The sequence below is a fragment of the Sphaerodactylus townsendi genome, linkage group LG01 (assembly GCF_021028975.2).
Source record: "Sphaerodactylus townsendi isolate TG3544 linkage group LG01, MPM_Stown_v2.3, whole genome shotgun sequence".
Lineage (NCBI taxonomy): Eukaryota > Metazoa > Chordata > Lepidosauria > Squamata > Sphaerodactylidae > Sphaerodactylus > Sphaerodactylus townsendi.
The window spans coordinates 96,455,506-96,478,326 of record NC_059425.1 but is presented as its reverse complement, the minus strand read 5'-3'; the positions used below and the strand labels follow the sequence as shown (position 1 = coordinate 96,478,326).

At 42.4% G+C, this 22,821-nt stretch overlaps 1 protein-coding gene across 1 annotated transcript in view; it reads left to right on the top strand.

The window, feature by feature from the left end:
- ARID1B (AT-rich interaction domain 1B) overlaps positions 1-22,821 on the top strand; it is a 464,069-nt gene that overhangs the window by 128,108 nt on the left and 313,140 nt on the right. The window contains 1 exon segment of the mRNA XM_048488244.1: positions 14,825-14,935. Coding sequence (XP_048344201.1) covers positions 14,825-14,935 — 111 coding nt within the window.

Sequence of the window (22,821 nt, the reverse complement as noted above, 5' to 3'; positions counted from 1 at the left end):
AACACCAAGTGACTTTGAGGACAAAGAAACAGTCCATAAATGTCAAAGCCATAAATGACCGGCTCCTCAAATCGGGCCTGGTGTCCCAAGGGACAGTCTCCATCATACTCCACATCCAGCAGCAAAAGGAGCAGGTGTCTCTGTATGTGACCCATATGCTTCTCTTCCCCCTGGTTCTCGGCATGGACCAGTTGCACTGGAACAATCCTCAGATAGATTGGCTGCAGCAGGAGCTCAAGTTTGGTTGAGACCCTGAATCCATAACCCTGAGTCTCAGCCCTCCAAAGGGAGGATCCCGGTTGCCACCTGACTACTGGGAATATCAGGATGTCTTCGAGGAGCAGGGAGCAGACCAGTAACTGCCACATTGATTCTTTGACTGTGGGATAGATCTGAAACCCAGAACACCATTGCCAATGGGTCATCTGTATTCTCTCTCCGAGCCAGAATGGGCCGCTCTCCAAGAATTCCTGGAAAAGAACCCCTGGCAAAGGTTCATCCAACCATCCACTTCACCCACCTCAGCATCAGTTCTGTTTGGGAAGAAAAAATGTGGTGAATTGAGGCTCTGCCATGACTGCCGGGTGTTGAACCACATCACTATTCGTGACCAGAATCTCCTGTCACTAATGTCTAATCTTCTGGACCGCATCAAAGGGGCCACCATCTCTTCCAAGTTCGACCTCAGAATTGGTGCTGGGGATGAGCAAAAGACAGCTTTTGGGACCCAGTATGGTCAGTATGAATACCTGGTCATGCTATTTGGTTTGTTCAATGTCCTGGCTGTGTTCCAGTGGTTTATTAACTCTGTATTCCAGGTCATGCTAGACTGGTTCGTCATCATCTACAAGCACCAAGAAATTGAAAGGAGTTCATAGGCTTCATGAAAGCAGTTCATAGGCTTCATGAATTACTACCGAGTCTTCATCTGGCAATCTATTGTTGAAGGCTTTCACAGCCAGATTCAACTGGTTGTTATGGGTTTTCCGGGCTGTGTGGCCGTGGTCTGGTAGATCTTGTTCCTAACATTTTGTCTACATCTGTGGCTGGCATCTTCAGAGGTATATCACAGAGAGAAGTCTGTTACACACTGTGTGTAACAGACTTCTCTCTGTGATACACCTCTGAAGATGTATCTAGGATAGCAACAGGACATTTTGGTGGCTTCAGAACGACTCACTCAATTACCCAGAGTTTCAACTGGCCTTGCATTCAGGAGAATGTGTTCCAGCACATCCAACAATGCACTATGTATCATCGGGCTAAATACCCAATAGGAAAACTGCCAGGACTACTCCAGCCCCTTCCAACACTACCTCGGCCCTGGCACACAATTTCACTTGATTTTATCACTGACCTGGTGGATTCATTCACTAAAATTGGACATTTTATTCTGTATGTTGGGCTGCCCAGTGCCCAGGAAACAGCCCGTCTGTACCTAGCCCATGTATTCTGGCTACATGGGATTTCTGAACACCTGATTTCCAATAGAGGAGCACAATTTACTTCATGATTCTGGAGAGCGCTTCACAAGCACCTTGGGACCCGTCTACACTTTTCGCCCGTTCACTACCCTCAAACTTATGGACAGACAGAAAGATTGAATGCTGTCTTCGAACAATACCTACGCTGCTATGCTGACTATCAACAGGACAATTGAGCGGCTCTACTGCCTCTTGCCTCTTGAAGAGTTGGCGTATGACAACTCAGAACACTCTTCCACAGGGCACTCCCCATTCTTTGCCAATTTTGGGAATCATTCTAGGTTCTGGCAGTCTCCACCAATGTCCACATCTGTACCTGAGGCCAATGAATTCTTCCAAGAACTGGAAGCCCAACAGGCCCTGCTCAGGGAACACCTTGACCATGCCAAAGCCACAGACAAGGCTCAATTGGACCTCCACCGACAGCTACGTAGTCCCTTGGCTCCAGGTGACTGGCTCTGGCTGTCTACTCAGTTCTTGCCCACATCTCGGCCCTCATGCAAATTCACAGATCGCTTATTGGGCCCTAAGATCGGCAGATCAACCCAGTCTCCTTCCAGCTCACGCCATGTCTGATCCTTTCTGATACCTGCTCATGGCTTCCCTCGATGGGGACTGCCCGTGTTGGTCAGTGGTCAGGAGGAGTTTGAAGTGACTCAGATCCTTGACTCATGCCTCCACCAAGGGGGTGGTGGTGGTGTTACAGTACCTCGTAGACTGGAAGGGGTATGGTCCCAAAGATGGTTCTTGGGAACCGGCTCATCAGGTTCATGCTCCTGCACTGCTTCGGCTCTTCCACAGGGGATAGTCACAGAAGTCTGGCTCTTTGGAAGGGGGGCCCTGGGTGTGAGATAGTGTCATGGCCTCTCCTGCTGTAGCTGACAGCTCATCCAAGGAAGAGTTAACTGAGAGATGCCTGCTGAATCAGCAGAACCGAACCAGCATAGATTTCTGGCTCAAAGCTAATTAGCAGGGCTAAGGAAGATTCAAGCATCTCTGGGTCTCCAGATGTAAGTCGGCATTGCAGACAGAGGTTGAGAGTGGCCTTAAAGAAGAGGCGCCACTCAACAAAACAGCATTCTAGGCATTACCCAGAATCTTTACAGGAGCAATCCTAGGCAAGTAGCTCTGGGGAATAAAAGGCCTTTGGTAGGAACTGCAGTTGTGGTTGCTAAGTGCATACTATCTGACCTTGTCTGCTCACCACTGCTGTCTCCAGAGTGAAAATGGACCAGTTTTTGTCCTTGATTCCTAGATTCTCCTGGTTGCTGTATATATTTCTGGCAAATGTATTCCTGATTGACTTCTCTTTGGACTTTCCCACGGACTTGGTAAACTTGAACTTTATTCTTTGCTGAACTGCCAGCAGCCCAGCCCTGAGCCTCCTCAGTATTGCATGTTGCTGTGGCAGCACACCACCCCCGCCCAGCCTGCACACCCCGGCTGCAGCAGAGTTCCCTGGTAAGCCAGAGTGGAAGCCAATTAACGTTGGTTTCACCCCCAGGTATGCCTCTGGAATGCCCCCTATACCAACAAGTAGGGCTGCCATTGCCGCACACTGCCGTCTTTGCCCTCTGTCAGGATGAGTGCCTTGTGGAGGGCAAATCCATTAGTGTCGCCCCGTTCCACTCCCCGAATCTGTTCCGCCCCTTTTTTTGATGAGGCCATTAAGCTCTTAACTATTTATTCTGCTAAGAATTGATGTTTGCACTGATCCTAGCCCACATCAGAGAGGGAAAGATAAGCATGCATTGTTGGTTGAAGTAAGGAAGATGCATTTCTGAATATACAGATTACATAGTGCCCACTTCTGGTTTGCAGCTTGTGACATTGGCTTTATTTCAGTAATCCTTAGTACTGGCAAAAAGAAGTTCTCAAAAAGTGCTATTTTATTTCTGATATAATTTCAGCTGTTTTAGCAGCTAGGAAAGAGAACAAACAAATAAAAAATTAAGACAGGAAAAGTTCATTATCTTGCAGAAGCAAATCATCTCTCTTCTTAAATTATTCATACTGTTTCTTTTCATGTGAGGTTGAGACAGATTGTGATCATCTTCCTAGACTTCTCTGCACAGGGAATTCTCATAAAATTATGTTATGTTTTAGTCTTCTTGTTTTCCTTGTTGGATTTCATACCCTTTCCCAAGGATTATTCCACTTTTCTGGCTCACATTCTTTTATTTTACACATTGATTTAAAGCAGAGATCCACTAAAATACCAGACATCCACTTTCACACTTTGTAGCATTCAAGTTGCGTGTTATAACACTGTGTGCTCTTCTGACTCATCTAGTCTTTTTATCATTCATTAATGCAAGAATATACAAATAGCAGGATATCAAGAATACAATCTCAGATTGTTTTAAATCCTGCTCTGTGTCACAAACTTCCAGTAAGAAAGATACTCCTGAGAAGAAAATAAAAAAAATTCCCAGGAAGCAGCATCTTTGGATTGCTAGTTTGATTAGCCTAGGGGGACCAGCTGCTCTTGCTGCTTGATCCCCCCCCCCCCATTCCGTAAACTGTCTTCAGAATTTTGGCTGTACTGTAAGCTTGGGGCACTGTGATGACCTCATTTACGTGAGTAAGCCCTGCGGTTCAGAGATATTCTTTTGCTGGTGGCAGGCAGTCTGGTGGAAGATTTTGTTGTACTGAGACCCAAATTCTCTGCTTACACAGCAAAAAAAAAAAAAAAAGCTTAAAGAGGCAGTATCTTTTTAATCCTGTTGCCCTCCAGAGATTGTAATTTTGTTTAGCTGTTGAACTGATGGTAGTGCTGACTTTTGAATCTTCAGCGTGGCTCTGTTTCCTATAGATTCGACAGAAGTGTTTCCTCCAGGACTTTTTACGAAATGGAGCAAGATGGAACGATGGTTTCTGTTCAAATTTCCATACATCAGATAAGGCAGAGGACAACTAAAAATTACAGTTTTCATTTCATTTTGGCAATTCTGTAATACATGAAGAAAAGTCTGGAACACTGTGATGCTGCTGAAATGTCCAGGTGAAATTAAATCAACGTTTAGTTTATGTATCGCCTGCAGTTACACTTGAGGCGCTGCATCAAACAGCTTATACATTCAGAGTCCTCACATCAGTATTATTATGTATCTGCCGAAAGTGCACAACGCAGTTCAGGATGCTCCTTACATTCAGTTTTGGATATGGATATTGGAGTACAAACAAAATACATTCATAGTGGCCAGGCTAAGTGATGCATGCTTCTGGAAGTAATCACTTTCCTCTTTAGAGTACATATAAGTGGGGATAAAATTATTTTCTTCTAACTGTTGACTTGGATTTTAAAAAAGAAATACTGCAAAATTCTACACATTGATCCCTTCAGAATTGATACTATACAAATTTATTTCAAAAATAAAGAAATTAAAAATTAATAAAAATTGTGTTAAAAAAACTGATACTGTACATGTGTACTTTGTATGCTCTCTCTGAACAGACCACAAAAAGTGGTCCTTACTGTTATGTGGTTATTACAGACATGTGTGTAGCCACAATACTTGGTAACTACTAATTGTAAGTACAGTGACTAACGCTGCATTTATAGGTTCAAGGATGAGAAGTATGTTATTCAGGAGCATATCCATTTTGTGCTATTCATACTCTTTCTATAAATAGAGGGCTACTCTTAAAATTATATATTTGGTTCCTTATGTGTATATTGTATTGTTTTTAAATTGTGAACTTCCATTCCTTGGACACATTTAAAAAATAAATGCCAAATAAAATACTTCATACTTTTTCCATCTCAATGATTGTGTTCAGTCAGTGATGTTGCACAGTGATAACCCAGAATGCTTCCCATTTGTAAAAAGAATATTGGGCAATCTTTCTGTCATGTATAGGGGAGCTCCAGGAAGGAATGGCAGACTGCTTGTCTGATAATATGTATACATATCAACAAAAAGTGCAAACTGTGGGAAATATATTCAATCTGTCACTGCTCCAACAAGCTGAATGGGGCACAGGGACACTTTGGTTCAATCCTTGGATATAGATCCTTGGATATTCATTCTCACGCTGGCTGCATTCCATAGAAATTGTGTGTGAAGAATAATTAGTCAGTCACTATTTCCCAAGCTTACCTACCTCACAGTGTTGATAAGACGATAAAGTGGGGTAGGCTATGTGGACTATCCTTGGAACTCCTTGAAGGAAAGATTGGGGGGGGGGGGGGGGGGGGCAAATTGAGAAACAGCTGTGAAACTACCTGCCTTAGTTTCCCATTTCACTCAGGATTCAAGCGAGGTTCGGTTATCCTGGTCCATGATCATGTAGATATAAACAGACAGAATATAACTCAACTAGTAACTAACAAGTTCTTCATCAATGTCTGCTATGAATGGGAGTGGGCTTCTGTTGCTAATGCCACCTAATAGGTGGCTGTCAGAACTTCGCAGTCGGTAACTTCTATGTTCTACCCCAGGGTCCTACCTGCAGGTGAACTTGCAGTACTGTGACTTTCTTAAGCAGTCACTGTCCAAAGGTTTGGTGTGCAGTGTCATCAATATGCTGATGAAAGCTAGATCTAACCATGTTCATGTGTTACAGGGAATACCCAAACAACCTGCATGTATATGCCTTATAGCCCTATCCAAAGCGGGAGGGGTGGATCTGCTTTTGGGAACAGCATGTCACCATGCCAGCAAATTCACCCTCCCCAGGGCATTTACCCTGGCAAAAGGGCAATTTCACCGGTGTGCAGCCACTGCTTCCTCACAGTGCTGGAACATGGTGCTGGATGCTGCGCCAGCGTCTCAGGCCCCTGCTGCTCCTGGCGCCACACATACTAAAAATGATGGAAATAAGAAGATACTGGCATTATTCTCTGAATATGTAATAAGATAATTTTTACAGCTAACAATACCTCCTTACACAAACCCCATATGCTTGGGAGGCGTGTCTCAGTGCTTTTATTTCACCCACAATTGGAGAGAACTTTTGTGTTACAGTATTGCTTTTACTAACTACTGTTTAAATGTTCTGGTGAGTCACTTTTTTTAAATTTTGGAAGAAACTAGACTCACAGCACCATCCAGCATAGTTGCTCCCCTCTATACCTGTTGACTTCAGTGGATTTAGGAGGTTCTAAATCCACTTGGAATGGCACTGTCACCCACTGAGCAAACACCTATGTCCAGGCCACAATCTAAATCTGGAGTGTTTTCATAAGTGGTGTGCTTGGATTAAGTTTATTTCTTGGATAAAGTTGGTGTATAGAGTTTGTAGTGGTAAACTGATTGTACCTGAAGAAATCATCCTTAACTTTCTTATTGGACTTCTCTGTGCAGTAGAGCCAACTACAAAAGTATAGCACTAGAAACAAGTGGCAAAAGAATGTGCCTTTCAAGAGGGAAGCAAGGATGGAGAGCTTGATGTCAGACCGCAGGCATTAGTAGCACCAGGAAATGAATATCAAATTAGAGAAAGCAGGCTATACTCCATTGCAGTAAAATTTCTTTCATTTTAATTATACTGTGTATTTTTTTATTTGAAACTTCTAGTTCCCCCTCTGCTTTGGTTTTTCTTTAAAAAAAGATTTTGTGGAGTCGTCCATCTTGTCTTTTTGATTTGGAATATTTGGAATGAAGAAGTAGAAGAAAATGAATTCTAGGATATTTTATTGCCCAGTATGTTTGTCATAAAACTCTAGTTCTGATGTCTGAGGGCAAGAGTTACTGTACACAAATGTAGTTTTTGATTCTAAGAATCAGAAACAAATCTTTCTTAGTAAGTCAGAGGTCTAAATTACATTTGAGGGTTGGGGTTGTTTTGGACTGCTGTGATTTACCTTTTAATGATTTCTTCTCTGTAACTGTTGTCATTTTTCATTCCTCAATTTAAGGCCTTATCTAAAGTTAAGGTTTCTGCTTTGTTGAATGATTACCATAAGTAATTCCTGTAGCAAAAATGGGAACTTGTGAAGACATGAAGTACACGTTTCATTGTGAGTCAGACTTGGATATTCTTGCACCATTCACAAGTATATCACATGTCAAGTACTTACAATGTTGAGCATCAAAAGGGTGTACGACTTGCACAGTGCAGTTGTAAACGGTTACTCCAGTTGAAGCACATTGAAATCAGAAGGCTTAGACTGGAGTAACAATTTTTAGGGCTTTATTGGCAGTCTCTTATGACAGTAGTTGGCTGGCCAGCCAGCCAGCCAGCCAGCCAGAATAGAACAACATTTAGAAATATTGTTGTGGACAGACCATGTGCCATTGGAAGCATTTGTTTACCTTATTTGTAGCCCTCCTTTCTCTAAGAGGCCTCAAGACAGGTAATGGAAACATTTTTTACTAAGGCTGAGGAAGTCGGATGCACAGTGTTGGATGGGTGAATGGTTTATCTGTAGTTCTGACTGGATCAAACAAGTTGTCTCATTCATGAACAGTGAACAACTGTGTTTATGGCCTGATTAATAGCCATCTTAATCCCAGTACCTGAATAAACAGCACTGTTGTTCGGAATAACAGTGAATAAAAACTTAAAGAGCCAGCCTCATTTTGATTCTGTTGGCACTGATCCACTCTTCGATCTCAGTGGCTTGCACATCAACTGCTCCAGTGAGGAAACCAAGTAATGGAACTTCCCTTGCACTATATTAACTTCTACAATTCTCACCTTGATGTTAATTTTTGAAACAACATATATATTGAGGTGTCGTGTGGTTTTCGAGTTGTATGGCTGTGTTCTAGTAGCATTTTCTCCTGACGTTTCGCTTGCATCAGTGGCTGGCATCTTCAGAGGAAAATGCTACTAGAACATGGCCATACAGCCCGGAAACCACACAACACCCCAGTGATTCCGGCCATGAAAGCCTTGGAGCAAAAAACGTATATATTTTTGTTATATTTTTTATATCTGGAGCTATTACTTTTTCTTTTTTATGGTGTCTGAAGAATACCGGTAGTTAAGAAAAAGAAAGCATTTGTATTCATATGTTTACAACTCTGGAAGGTGGTATTAGGAATGAATTAATATCTAATAATCATCGGAAGTTTTCTACCAGTTTCAATGCACAGCTTTCTCTCCTTGCTTAGGAAAACTCTTCAGTGCTGTATAAAATATTTTTTTGCATTAGTGCCATGTGTTACTCTGTCTGGTTTCTATGCTGCAGCTTGACCTCTGTTAAAAGATTTCACCTGTCTCACGGCTGTCACATGCAATCTCCTCTCCAAATTTTGAAAATGATGTAAATGTACATACTCTGTAATGTGGGAATAGAAGAAAAGGTAGATGTTAAAGGTGCATTGTCTAGAACAATATGAAGTACCTGAATTTATTGGCACAGTAAATCATTTTATTTAAATAAAACCATTGTAATCAGTGTACCAGGTGCTCATATTCTGAAGAAGATGGGTAAACAACTGTTCCTGATTGTGTGGGTGATAATTCTTTACTGCATAACATGCTTGAGAATGTGATCTTTCAGAAGCATATAACAAGCTGTTCATACATAGCCAAGCATTCTGAATGACTTTTGTGTTTGTGATGTTTATACTTTTTGGAGCATATGCCAGATTATTATCACATTATGTACCAGATTTTTAATTCCACCTTCTCACTTGCTGCTGGTTCAGCTGCGATTGATTGCTTCTTCACCCCAGTGGTTTTCTACATGAACTTTACTGTGAGGAAAGGACTATTGGCAAAAACAGGCAGAATTTCCTTTACCTCTTGTACTAAATCAGCTTCTGCCCCCATATTCATATTCGTAACTAAATCATTGTGACTGCAGTCCTAAGATCACTTTCCTATGAGTAAGCCCCAGTGAAAAGAAATGATACTTTGGAGTGGCCTCTTAAGTGTGCATGTGTGTCAGGGAAATGTTTGATTTTGTTGTGCCTCGTTACCCTCCTCCTTTGGTCCATTTATCAGATCTTTTTCCATTGTGAATTCTTTATTTTTTGAAAATTTGTATCTAATTTGTATTTATGCAATATTTGTATGATTTTGACCATAGGTTCTCTCAGGTGGCTTTGAAACAAACGTTTAAGGGAAATTGTCCCAGGCATATAATTCAAAAATGTTTTTAGCAGCCCTGAGCCCTCAGGATAGAGTGGAAATTAATGTATTCTGGAAATTGCACTTTCAGCTAAGTGCTAATTCTGAGCGGGTATCAGAATACAGAATAGTTGATTGGAAAATTTTAGCCTAGCATTTTAAAATGAATGTTTTTTTGTTCCAGTGACTTGTGTCGCTATTCTTTCCTTCTCTTCTTTTACATACGTAACATATGAAAATGTATTTACTCCCCATAATTTCTGTGGTGATGTCATATTTTAAGGAATTCCTCCACCCTTACATGCCTTCCCCACCAATCAATATCTTCTAGGAAATTGTTTAATCAGGTACCAACTCTGTTGTCAACTTGGCATACAGTGCCATCGAAAGTAGAGTTACACCATTCAAAGCCCTTCAAAGGGTGTAATTATGCTTAAAATGTCATTGCTCTTTTCAGTGGCACTACCCTTCCCTGTGAGGTTGGGATACTGCTCAGTGACATCTTTTTAAGATTTCCAAATCTTTGGAACAAGGTGAGAGTATACAATTGACCTGCTCTCTGTATAAAATACACATATATTTTCATCCCAAACCAGGCTCTGCATGTACATAAGGGTAAAAATGGCCCACAAAGGTTTTTGTTTGTTTGTGGTTGTTCTGAAGGGTTGCACCTTCCAAAAAACTTACCAACATTCAATACCATTGTTTAGTATTTATTATGTTTTCACTGTTACCTACTTTGAAGGGGCAAGGCCTGGGAAGTGTGTGACTGGGATCTAAATAAATAAATGACAGTTCCAGAAAGTTATGAGACAACATAAATAATGTACAAAAAACAAAACCCTTGCAATAGGTAATAATGTGACCTCTTCTCCTAATTATATGCTGTAATATGTCTCTTTTGAGTTTGCCTTTATTTTTTGGGAAATGATTGTATGTAATTGTCTAATGCCAGACTGAAAATGCTAAGGAGCAGGAATTGGACAGCTTAGTAAATGTATGCAGTAATGGAATTCTGGAAGCTTTCTTATATGGCTTTTTGGTAGTATATGAAACTATTGCATTTGATCATTAGATATGAGATGTCTCTCCGTTGCTACTTTTCAAAGAAGTTTGTGTGTGTAGAACTGAGCAAACTTTTGTGGGTCCTCAAGAGGACCTGACTCTCTCTCCACACACACGTTTCCATTAATTGTTTTTTTTAATTGACATTATATCACCATAGAGCCACTATGCCCAGAAGAACATTATTCTGCAGGCATGGATTCTGTGCCAACTTGAAACAAACCAGACAGACCAACTACGCAGGAGCTCATGTGTACAACTTGAAATTCTCCCTCAGGTGCACTGGGACGTTACTGTGCTATGGATAGTTAGAAGACAAGTTTATAGCTCTTATAATAGCTGTTTTTTAATGTAGTCTGTGATTTTGTAAAGGAACTGTGAGCCCTTCCTGTCTCTTGCACTCTTCCCTCCCTTCTGTTTGTTGCTGTCACTCTCCTACCCACTTTGCAAGCCTGTTTTCAACATTTAATGTCAGTCCTATTTTTAATGCTTGTTTGTTTGTTGGCTAGAATTCTAAACGAAAAAGAAGACAGCTGGTTGAACAAACAATATAACAACTACTGTTTTCTGTTGAGGATTTATTACAGAAACCTCTGTGTAGATAACAAATAGTGAGGGTGTGTTTAAATTTCAAAGAAAAAGCAGAGGTTTGCTCATTTGTTTGTCCATTGTGAAGCTGTCCTGCACTTTTATGTTGCTTATAACGGGGGAAGGCAGCTGAATAGAGACGTTGTGCCATTTGTTGATTTTAAATCTTGCTGTTAATCCAGAGGAACCTGCTGGCCTACGCAGCGGGAGAACTGTGTCACAAGCAAAAATCTGGAAGGGAAAATAGAGGGCGTCACAGTGGGTAATAATCATTCAGTCACCAGCCTTTCTCATCCTGAAGCCTAATTGTTGCTTTGCTAGTAACCATACAGAAGACCTTTAAGATTTTTCTTGTCACACACTTAAAAGGGTCTGTGCATCCCAAAAAGAAACCGGCACACCAGTTTTATTGTTAGATTTAAGTCCAAAAGCACCATAAAGACCAACAAGATTTTTGAGGGATGAGTGTTTGAGAGTTCCTTGAGAGCTTTGACTCTTGAAAACTCTAGTCTCTGAGGTGCTGCTGGACTCGAATTTGGTTATTCTACTGCAGACTAACACAACTACCCTCAGAAGCCAGTTTTATAGCTTTCTAAAAAAAATAAAAATCCAGGGTCTTCTCCCTCTTGATACAATTCAAATTTTCTTTGACACCAAGGTCAGAATGGCAGAAGTAGCTAAGCATGACAGTGCATGCTTATTAGCTAGTTTTGCATCTCCATTAAAATGGAGCAGAAAATTCCGCTTCACCTGTTTGAAAGAGAAGCCCTGTAGTTTGAATCCAGGTGTACTGTTATCAATAAAAAAGCAACACATTTCTCATTCTGTTGTTCATTGAAGGCACCATTAGACTCCTTTTTGGGTTTTGTTGTATGATGGTCAGATCTACCTCACAAGAATTTGTTCTGTGGGCCTTCCCTTTCCTACACATTTGGAAATCCATATGGGATGGAACATCCCATTTGATTCATCCACTAAGATTGAAAAAGCTTATAGTGTCACTGGACCAGCAGTAGCTACTGTTGGTCCAGATGCTTTGGACTGTCCAGATTGTGCTTTTCAAGAAGCAGATGTGTAACTATGAAAGCACTTAGGTGGTGTGCTGAAATTATTTTCATGTAAAAATGTTGTATGTAAAAATAATTGTTCCCATTCAGTTTTTATCAAAGTAGCAAACTGAAACACAACTGAGAGCAATCTGTTATGTAAAGTAGGGGGAAAGAACAACAAAATCAGTTCTGCTCCTCTTGAATGTTAAGGTGTAATATCTCTATTCTGCAATTGGAAATTGATTCTTCAACTTTCATGTGCCACTTATATATGCTAAAATAAGTACTTCACATTTTATCCTGCTTCTTGGCCATACGTTTAAGAACTTGCAGGAAAGCCCATTTAAACTGCAATGAAATGGACTCCAGACAGGGGGGTGGGAGAGTGCAGGTGGGGGACTGGGTAGACTGGCAGCAGGTTTTCCTGGTCACCCACTTTCTGTGACCCCCATCGCTTTTCCCGCCCCCAGTCACTCCAGGGTCACTCTGGTGTTCTGCTTCTGGTCCGTGCCACTGCGTTAGGCTTTACAGATGGGTTGCTGCAGTGGGGAGTGGAAGCCTGGAGGCCAGGGCCTTGGACAGGAGGTCCGTGTTGGTTTTGGGGGCAGAGAGAGTGCGGATGGGGGAATGGAGAGGTGGGTGGGAAGCCCGGCAGGAGGGTGGCTTGGTGCTTCTTCTCCCCCTGGCTGGGGTTGAGTTTGGGGGCAAGAGGAGGGTGACTGGGGGAGTGGGGAGGCAGGTAGAAGGCCTGCCAGGAGGGCAGCTTGGCGCTGCTTCTCTGCCCGTCTTGGGTTAGGTTTTGGGGCTGGGGGAGCGTGGCTGGAGAAGGTCTAGTGGGAAGGGGGCTTGGCACTGCTTCTCAACTGGGCCCAGGTTGGTTTTAGAGGTGAGGGGAGGGTTGCTGAGGGATCTGGGAGGATGGTATTGGAAATGACGGAGCAGCGGGTGGCAAGTCACCACTGTTCTATTGGGCTGTGCTTTTTTAGGGAGAGGTGGTGCTTCTCAACCTGGTCAAGGTTGGGTTTTGGGGTGTGGGGAGGACTGGTGGAAGGGCAGCTTGGCATTGCTTCTCAACTGGGCCCAGGTTGATTTTGGGGGTGGGGGAGGGTGGCTGACAGATTTGGGAGGGTGATCTCAGGCCTGGCAGAGTAGCAGGCAGCAAGGAGGGAAGCCACAGGGTGATCGTGGGTGGGGAGAGTGGCAGACCTGGTGGGAATGGCCACTGGGCCAGTCTTGCTGCAGGTTTGGGGAAGGGTGGGTGAGGTGTGGTTGGATTGCGAGGGATGGTGCTTCCACTAATGGGCGCTCAGGACTAAATTCTGTGTGCCTGTTGGTGGGGTCATTGGGAGGAGACAATTGGTGGCTGCTTAGGGAATTATATGTGGTAAGATAAGCAGGAATGGTTGAATAGAGTTGTCAGGAAGACTTGCAATGAACAGACACTTGTAAGCAGAAAATAAATCTAATTTTTCTATATATTTAATAGGTAGTGATTACATTTTCTTTTCCTTTGCTAAATTGGGAAAGGAAATTCCGTTTTAAATTACTGGGAATCTTTTCATGAAAAAAAATCAGTTTTGTTCTTTTTTCACTTTGATGTCCAGTGCTTGAAAACTATGCTGTAGGTTGTTGGCTCTTGTGGTGATTCTGTGACAAGTAATGTAAAGATAAATCCTGTTGACTTCAGTGGGATTTATGCATGAATAACTAGTTGCAGGATTACTGACAGCTTATTAAAGCTCTCCCAAAGCAATTTGCTTTTTAAATGTATTGAGATAGAAACATAAGGCACAGTCAAATCCACCTTGGGCAAAGTGTCCATATATGGAGCATCCTGATTCTGTTTTCCTCTTCCCAACTTACCTACATATGACTTTGGAGCGTGAGCAACTTACGATAAGTAGAGGGAAGGGATTTAATAGGTTACATGAAGTCGACATCAGTTCACCAAGAGAGCTTGTTGAACTACTTGCATGTACTTCAGGCAGGGAAAAGGTGTACTGGATTATGCCCTTAATGTTGCTTATCTTTCGAGCATTTTGAAATTTACATTGTTCAAGAAATACTATAGGAATTGTTCTAGTGTACATTGGAAAGCTTCATGACTATTGTCATTTTAAGAACTGATATTCTACACACTGTGCATAACTTTTCACTTTTCCCATTGGTGTTTCCACAAAAAGGCATAGGGATGGATTCTGTCCCAGTGCTGGTGTAACATACGCAAGGAGGATTTTCACATTTAGATGTTGAACCAGCAATGGGACTGCATCACATGGACATAAGCCAGCGTTATGTCATAGTTGGAGTGTCAGATTAGGATCTGAGGGACTCAGGTTTGAATTTCTACTCTGCAACGGATATTTGCTGGGTGACCTTGGGCCAGTCATGTACCCTCAGCCTAACCTACTTCACAGGATTGTTATAAGGATAGAGAAGAAGAGAATGTTGTACCCCTTTGGGCCCCCGTAATGGACAAAGGTAAAATAAAATTTAAAGTATGAAGTATCTATGAAGTAAAATTTTTAAAAGATAATGAATTGTCATTCTCTATTCTCATTATTAGATTTCAGTATAAATAATGAAGGGTTTCTTTTCTGTTTTATCTAGGATATGTCTCAGGAAGGCTATGGAACCAGATCCCAACCACCCCTTTCCCAAGGCAAGCCTAACCACGAAGAACTGAACCTAATACAACAAGAGAGACCATCAAACTTACCAGTAAGAGATGAATGTCATCTGAAAGTGTAGAAGTATAATGTTTTGTGTTGGAAACAAGATTATTAATACTACAGCAACAAATGAGATTTTTTAATTCTGTTCTATCAGTTTTGATATCAAATCCAAACTGAATTTAAAATGGAATGAGAAACCTGGCATCATGCATTCAAGTTGCTGACTGTGGGAATCCTCCCCCCTAAAGGTGGTTTAATAATTTGCCACCAAACTTCTTGGCAAGCAATGAATCTTTCCTTAAACAAACTTTAATATGGTCATGCGAGAATATGAATTTTCACTGTGTATGCACACAAGTAGGCTACAAATTGATCTTCTAATATGGCCCTTCTTGAATGGGTCTGTTTTAAAATGGTACAGAATTGACTTTTAACTCTTACTTTCTTCTCTATTAGCAACAATTTTCCTCATTTAATTTCAGACCAGCTTTTCAGTAGGTGATATTTCAGCCATTGCAGATATAGAAAACCTGAGCTACTTTTCATTTGGATGACTTTCTGTTGGGATGAAAGTACTACTGGATAGATAGCCTGATCATTTAACAACATAACAAATCATTTTACTACATCTGAGCATAGAGTGATGGTATAGGATGGATGGTGAAGTTCTTGCTACATGATATTACATTCTTAACTCGAATGAATCTATTGATGATATAGAAACACTTTTTGAATGATGATAGGTTAATTTTTCTCGTTTTGTGAAGGAGTGAGAAAACATTGAGTATCATGAATAAATCTTGAAAAGGTAATATGCTAATAAAAGTAAATCTTTTGTAACCAAAATAAAAGCTTATGGCTGGCTGCAATCCTAAGCATATTTATTAGGTAGTTAATCCAATTTAGGTTAGTAGGATTGTTTTCCATACAAAAATATTTGGAAATAGATTATTTGCCTGCAGCATAGCCCAGTGCCTGTATGTAGTTATGGTTTCAAGAAAGCCATATTTTAGATTGTGGTAAGTTTTGCTGGTTGATTCCATTTTTACAGGAGTAGCAAATCAGTTCTGACTAATACTTTGTCTATATCAACTTTAACCTATCATCAAATCCCAAAACAACAAAGATACTGTCGCTGTGGCTCCATTGACTCTCTTACCCATGTTCTCTTAGAATGCCAAATAAATGCAGATGCGCGTTTTAGACTAATCCACCCTTTACTGGCGGCGAGAATTTTTTTTAACCCTACTGTCGCCACACGTTTTCTTCTTGGAGACTATAATGCTGATATAACGTGTACAGTAGCTCTATTCCTGACAACCATTTTAAAGTGTTAACTTATTCCTGTTTTTATTACTGCCAATTGCGCTATTTATACTATATTAGTACATTATAAGCATATCTACATGAGCGTGCAAACGTTTCTCTGCACGAATTAACCTTTATATACATGAGCTTGTATTATCTTGATTTATGCTAATAAAGGTGTGATTGATTGATTGATTGAACTTTAATCAGACATCATGAAAAATACCTTATGGGAAAAAGCCTCTGGTATTGGGAAACCTAGTAGTAACAACAACAAAGAACCTTTATTGGCATAACAACATTATATACACCAGGGGCGTAACAAGGCAGCCCTGGGCAAACTGTAGCCCTGGGCAAAACCTGAGTTGGATGTCCCCCACCCCATGGGCGGCCACTCCACCATAACCAAATTTCTTTTTGCACCAGGACATTGATGCCTGCAGGGGGTGCATTTTTAGACATATCAGCACCAATATTTCAGCATATCATCAGGAGACTGTCCTTATGCTACTCCCCAAGTTTGGTGTAGTTTGGTTCAAGGAGTCCAAAGTTATGGACTCCCAAAGGCGATGCCCCATCCCCCATTGTTTCCAATGGGAGCTAATAGGAGATGGGGGCTACAGTTTTGAGGGTCCATAACTTTGGCCCTCCTGAACCAAACTGCACCAAACTTGGGGAGTGCCATCATCTCCAGATGATACCCTGAATTTTTGGTGCTGATACATCCAAAAATGCACTCCCTGCAGGAACATCCTAGAAATTTGCCCAAGAATCTTTGTTCTGCATTGAGTTTTCTGCATTGCTGTCAATAGGGGTTGCAGGCTGTGGGGGGCACATTTCTGAAGGCACAGTCTCAAAACTTTCAGGGTCTCATCAGGAGACTGCCCTAATGATACCCCCCAAGTTTGGTGCAGTTTGGTTCAGGGGGGCCAAAGTTATGGACCCTCAAAACAGTAGCCTCCATCTCCTATTAGCTCCCATTGGAAACAAAGGGGGATAGGGGCACCCCCTTTGGGAGTCCATAACTTTGGACTCCCTAAACCAAACCTCACCAAACTTGGGGGGTAGCATAAGGACAGTCTCCTGATGATACGCTGAAATTTTGGTGCCGCTAGCATAAAATGCGCCCCCTGCAGGCCAAAAATGGAAAACCACTAAAATACCCAAAAACGAACCCAGCATTTTGATGCCCCCCATAAGGTGATGCCCTGGGCAGCTGCCCACCTTGCCCAATGGGCATTACGCCAGTGATATACACAGATCCACTCAACCAAGTAGAGGCTAGTTGTAATGTCTGACCTGAACGGCCCAGATTTTAGAAACTAAGCAAATTTAGCCATGGTTAGTACTTGGATGGAAGACCACCAAAGACGTCCAGGCAGGCAATGACAAACCACCTCTAAATGTTTCTTGCCTTATGGGGCTGTCATAAGTTTGCTGCGACTTGATCACACTTTCTACCACTGCCAGTAGTAATGTATATGTAGTTTTGATTGAAATCATTCCTGATTGTGTTTTTAATCTATGCATTTTTTAAACTTTGAAACAACAAATGCAGGAAAGATTATAATATTGAATTGAGTTATTATTGAAATGACATTTATCCCTGTCTTTTGATGCCTTGTGATTTGTGCACATTTGCTGAGTCACACTTAAGCAGTGACACATTGGGCCTTTTCAGAATATCATGATCCCCACTCATAGCTCATGCGTGCCCTTGATTTAGTTTTTTTTTGTCCCAGAACACAGTTAAATGGTTCAGTGGGGAAAATTTCTATTTCTATTCTGTCTGTACTGACAATTTCTTGGTGAGATTATCCTTCTGCAATCTCAGCAGAGGTAGGGGATCCATTAAGATTGCTCATACTAATAGGTTAATGGATCTATATGTATTCTTGGCTGTGTTCCCTACTGGCATGACTGGCACCTCTGTCAGTGTCCTTGTCATGGGCCATCCTGTGGGCAGTTACCTGGACTCAGAGGATGCACACAGCCTTCAGAAGCAGCTCCTCACAAAGAAGCAGAAGCTGACAGGCTGCTCAGGAGGAAATTCAGGCAGCAGAGTCAGCTACCAGCCCTTCCTCAGTTGATGCCACACAGCTGAGAGAACTTGCACAGTCCTTCATCAAGCCCTGTGATGAGCCAGCTGTGCAAAGGAGGTGGAGACAGCAGCAGCAGCAGCTACAGAACCAAAAGAAAAGTTCTCGTTTCTCTGCCAAGTATGGCAGAAGGCTCTGTGAGAAGGAAGCATCTGAATCTGAGGAGGACTGAACTCTTGCAGGATCACAGCCTCAGTAACCAGATCTTCCTATATGGACCTTGCCTTAAGCTTGGCTCTGCAAGGGTGCAATGAATGCACTTCCTGCTGAATCTTCCCATGCTTTTTGTAGCTCCCAACCTGCCTGCCTGCTTGGATGACTGTGCTCTGGACTTGGGGCTGTCTGCCCATGCCTGCTCTGACTTATCGGACTGTGACCTGACTTTGCCTTGCCTGTCGCTGCCCTGACCTATTGGACTGTGACCTGACCATGCTTGTGCTCACCACCCACATTGACCTGCGAGGCTGGACCTGACCATGCCTTGCCTGCCAGCAGCACAGTCCAGGTGAATCTCTGGAATCAGGAGATGGCACAAGCAGTTGATATAATTACTCCTTTTTGATCACATTGAGTCCTTTCAGTTCACTGGTTTACTAGGAAGCCAGAGATAATGAAACAGACCACAAGACAGCTAGTGTGCAGGTGGAAGGAAACTTGTGATAAGCATGACTGAACATGAGTTAATTATCAAGTCTTCTGAATATCAGTGATGACATTCTTACTTCTCTGCCAGCATTGCTCCTGCGCAGAATTATCCACCTGAATTGTAATCTAGCATTTTTCTTTATTCCTCAATGGAGAAAACTCAGATTTGTCAGTAAATACGTGTAGTACACATATACCTTCTGACTGCATAGTTTACATACACCATCTAACTGCAGTTACTTCAGTGACTTTCCGTTTATTTGACCCAAGGATGTAGACAAACTGGTTGAAAAAGTCCAGCTGACATTCTCAGTGCTTGACCCTTGCCTTTTATGGCTGATTGAAGATGTCCGCTTGTGGGAAGGTTCTCAAATGCATAGTGCCCAGATAACTCCACATGTTCTCCTGGAGGCGGAGGACATCTTGTATGGAATGAGAAGAATAATTTTGGTGCAGAAATAGCTGCTGTTTGTATTCCTTTCTGGCCATTTGGTGCTAAAACATTGTGATTGGGGACTTCTCTTGAGCATGCAGTGTTTATACTGTGGGTTTCTGCATGGACTTTCTTCTTTATACCCAGTTACTCTTAGTGTTCCGTAACTGTTTAATTACCCTTAATCTTCTTCCTTATTGCATTGAAGTAAATGGTCATGGCAGCATCTTTATGGATATGTGGTCTCAGTTTCAGTTTGCATGCCAAGTCAGCTGCTTGACTTCTGTAACTTCTCTTCCTAAGAGATATTACATAGCTAAAGGACCCATGAAAAAATTAAAGAAATTTGCCCACTCCAAAAAATGATGGTAGACATATGAATGTACCATAACTTCTGTTTAGTTTTGGATATGTTTTACTTTCTGCCTTGTGCTTTTGGATGGATTTTAAATTTGTCCTTTAGATTTAAAACTACATATGTTTACACTCATACTCACTGGGACATGAGCCTGCCAAAATTATGCACTTTTAAATCTGTTACAATTGGAGAGCATCAAGCGGGTTCTTAAACATTCTAGCTGAAAACAGTTGGAACTTACATTAAATTAATTTAGCCATATCCTGCTCAGTGTTTAACTGCCTGCCATTGTTTTTAAAAGCAAAAATACATGTTTTTTAAAAGTTTATATTTAAATAGTAACTATTTTCAGTCTTTGTTTATGAATATGGAGAGGGGGTTGCTGCTTAGTAAACAATTATCTCCCTGTCACTAGGCAAAGAGCTAAATAAATGACACATACTAAGGGCTGTGATATATAATAAGTTCTCACGGAGGCTGCTTTAAATGGTCTTTGCATAGTAGTTACTTCAGGTAACAACCTTTCTCATGGAGGCAGAGGACATCTTGTCTGGGTGTTTTCCTTCACCAGTTGGAGGGAGGCAGGAAAAGCTTTAACGTCGCTTCCTTTAGTAGCTTAAGGAGCCATTTTCTCCACAGTATTTTTCCTGCCTCTGCAGGGAGTGCATGGTTTCTTCAGGCTCCTACAGAAACTGAACTATTCCTTTCATTCTACCTGTTCATCAGTCTCTTTCATTTGTCCGTTTAGTGCATTATTGTCTGTATCTAACTCTTGCCCAAACCATTTGTGGGAGAGAGAGAACTTACTATCTGCACAGCTCCCAAGGCACACAGATTCCTTCCCGCCAAAACTCGCCTCTTAAGATGGCATCGGGCTCCTTTTCTCCAGAGAGGGAGATCTTCACCCCCTCCACAGCCGAGGCTACCAGACCCTCTCAGGCTCGCATTTTGGCTCCTTCCACCAGTGTGGAAAGCCCCAAGCCTTCCCCTGCACAGAAGATAAGATCACGGCCGCTCAAGACAGTCCGATTTCCAGGCAACGTGTGAGAGCCTCTAAACGTAAAAAATGCCACGTTTCGCCGACCCACTGCTGAGTGCCTCCCAAGGGCTCGCCTCCGTGCAGCATGGTATCGGCAGGCACCTCCAGCTCCCCAAGAGCTACGGAGTGCCTGAATCCACATACAATCTCCTCTAGGCAGGCTTCCCCTGTACCCAGACAGGACCAGGAAGTAACAAGTGGAGTGTCAGGGGAGGAACAGAGGTCAGCTGACTCTCTTCCAGCTTCTACTCCGTCCACAAACGCTTCATCCAATGCCTCCTCCTGGCAAAATGCCTCACCAGAGGAACTTCAAGAGCACTATGCAGGAGGAGATTAGGAAGCATCTCTCCTCCAGGGATCATGGACCCCAAGTCCATCCCTCTGAACCCTCTACCAGAGCCCCCTATATCCCCCATAGGTGGCAGCCCGGTGCTATGCAACATCACCTGCATCAGTCACAGGATCTCCTGCAGTTCCCAGGGGGGGGGGAGGAGTGGGAGGAGGAGGGCAGTATTCTGGAGGAAAGGGAGGAAGGTGACCAATTCTCAGATTCTGAGGATCAATCCATGGATCCCTCAGAACAATCTCTGTGATATTTTAAGCAGGAGGACTTACAGCTACTCATAAATAAGACAGTCTCAGCCCTACACCTCCAAGATTCTGCAGATGCAGAAGTACCCCCATCTTCTGCATCCACTTCACATTCTAAAACCTTCAAAGGCTGCCCCAGAGGGACTTGCCAATTATTTACCTCAGGAAATCACGAAGCAAAGTTTTTTCCCCATTCCACAATGTTTTGAAAAATGCATCCTGAGAGAATGGATAAATCCAGCCAACACCAAGGGACTACTTCCCACAGTTAAAAAGTTGTATGTAGTACCCCCCCTCCCTACATCCAGCAACTGCTGCAAGTCCCTCAAGTGGGCACACCAGTTATGGCACACACAAAACGCTCCTAATTCCACAATCCTTCTGAGGCAGCCTTTGCTGGTGGACCCTGAGGTCTAACCTGGAACAAGGGAAATCTTAATGACCCTAAAACCGACCCTAGCTGTTCACGGACTTCAGCCTGATGGGGTGGGGAGTGACCTTACACAACCAATCTGTGCAAGGCAAGTTGTCAGTGGACGCATCCAGACTGTCCATCAATATCCTGGAAACCAGGGCCATCATTCTAGCCCTACAGCATTTTCAAAGACAGCTTCAATTTTCAAATGACAACCTTTTCAACAACAGCTTCAATGACAGCTTCAAGCACGTATTGATCAGGACAGACAGTATGGGCTCCAAGATATATGTCAACAACCAGGAGGGCTCCAGATAATTGAAACTACATCGAGAAGCCTCCAGGGTCCTGATCTGGGTGGAGCAGCCCCAGCTGTCCATTGAGATGGAGCACATACAGGGCGTGCTAAAAAAGACAGTGGACTGGCTCAGCTGACAACAAGTCAGGGACGTGAAGTGGAAACTCAATCCCCAAATTTTCCGGATGGTCAGTCATTCTGGTCATTTCCAACCCCCACTGAAGGCCCCTCAGTTTCTCAAGTCAGTGGAAGTGGAAGTAAAGGTGGTACACAATCTGCTTCCAATTCGCTCCAATTCACATTTGCATGCACGGTCACCTTGTCAGAAGGAGGGATGGCAGAGGAGTCCAAAGCAACAAACCTATTGGAAAGCTCAAGCCCACAGTGAAAAGAATATGGGGAGTGATTGCTGGTAAAGAGTTTATTCTGCTTTGCTTGCATGATTTCTGATTCAAGGAGTTGGAGCTCAAATTAGAACGGCGACGCTTCCTTAAATTCCTTGTCTTCATAATGATATATAGCTGAAGTCAATCCGAACTCAAGGCAAGGGAGGCAAGCCAAGGGAAGGGAATTATAGTGTAAAAAAAATTAACTAGAGCTGCAGGTTGGTTCAAGACTAAGCAGATAAACACCCGAAAATATTAAGTTACTAAAGATAAGGAATAAAAAAAACGATTTTAAAAAGAGTGATAGAGCTCGCATTGCTGAAGACTCTAGCTGCGTCACCATATTGGAATGGTAGCACT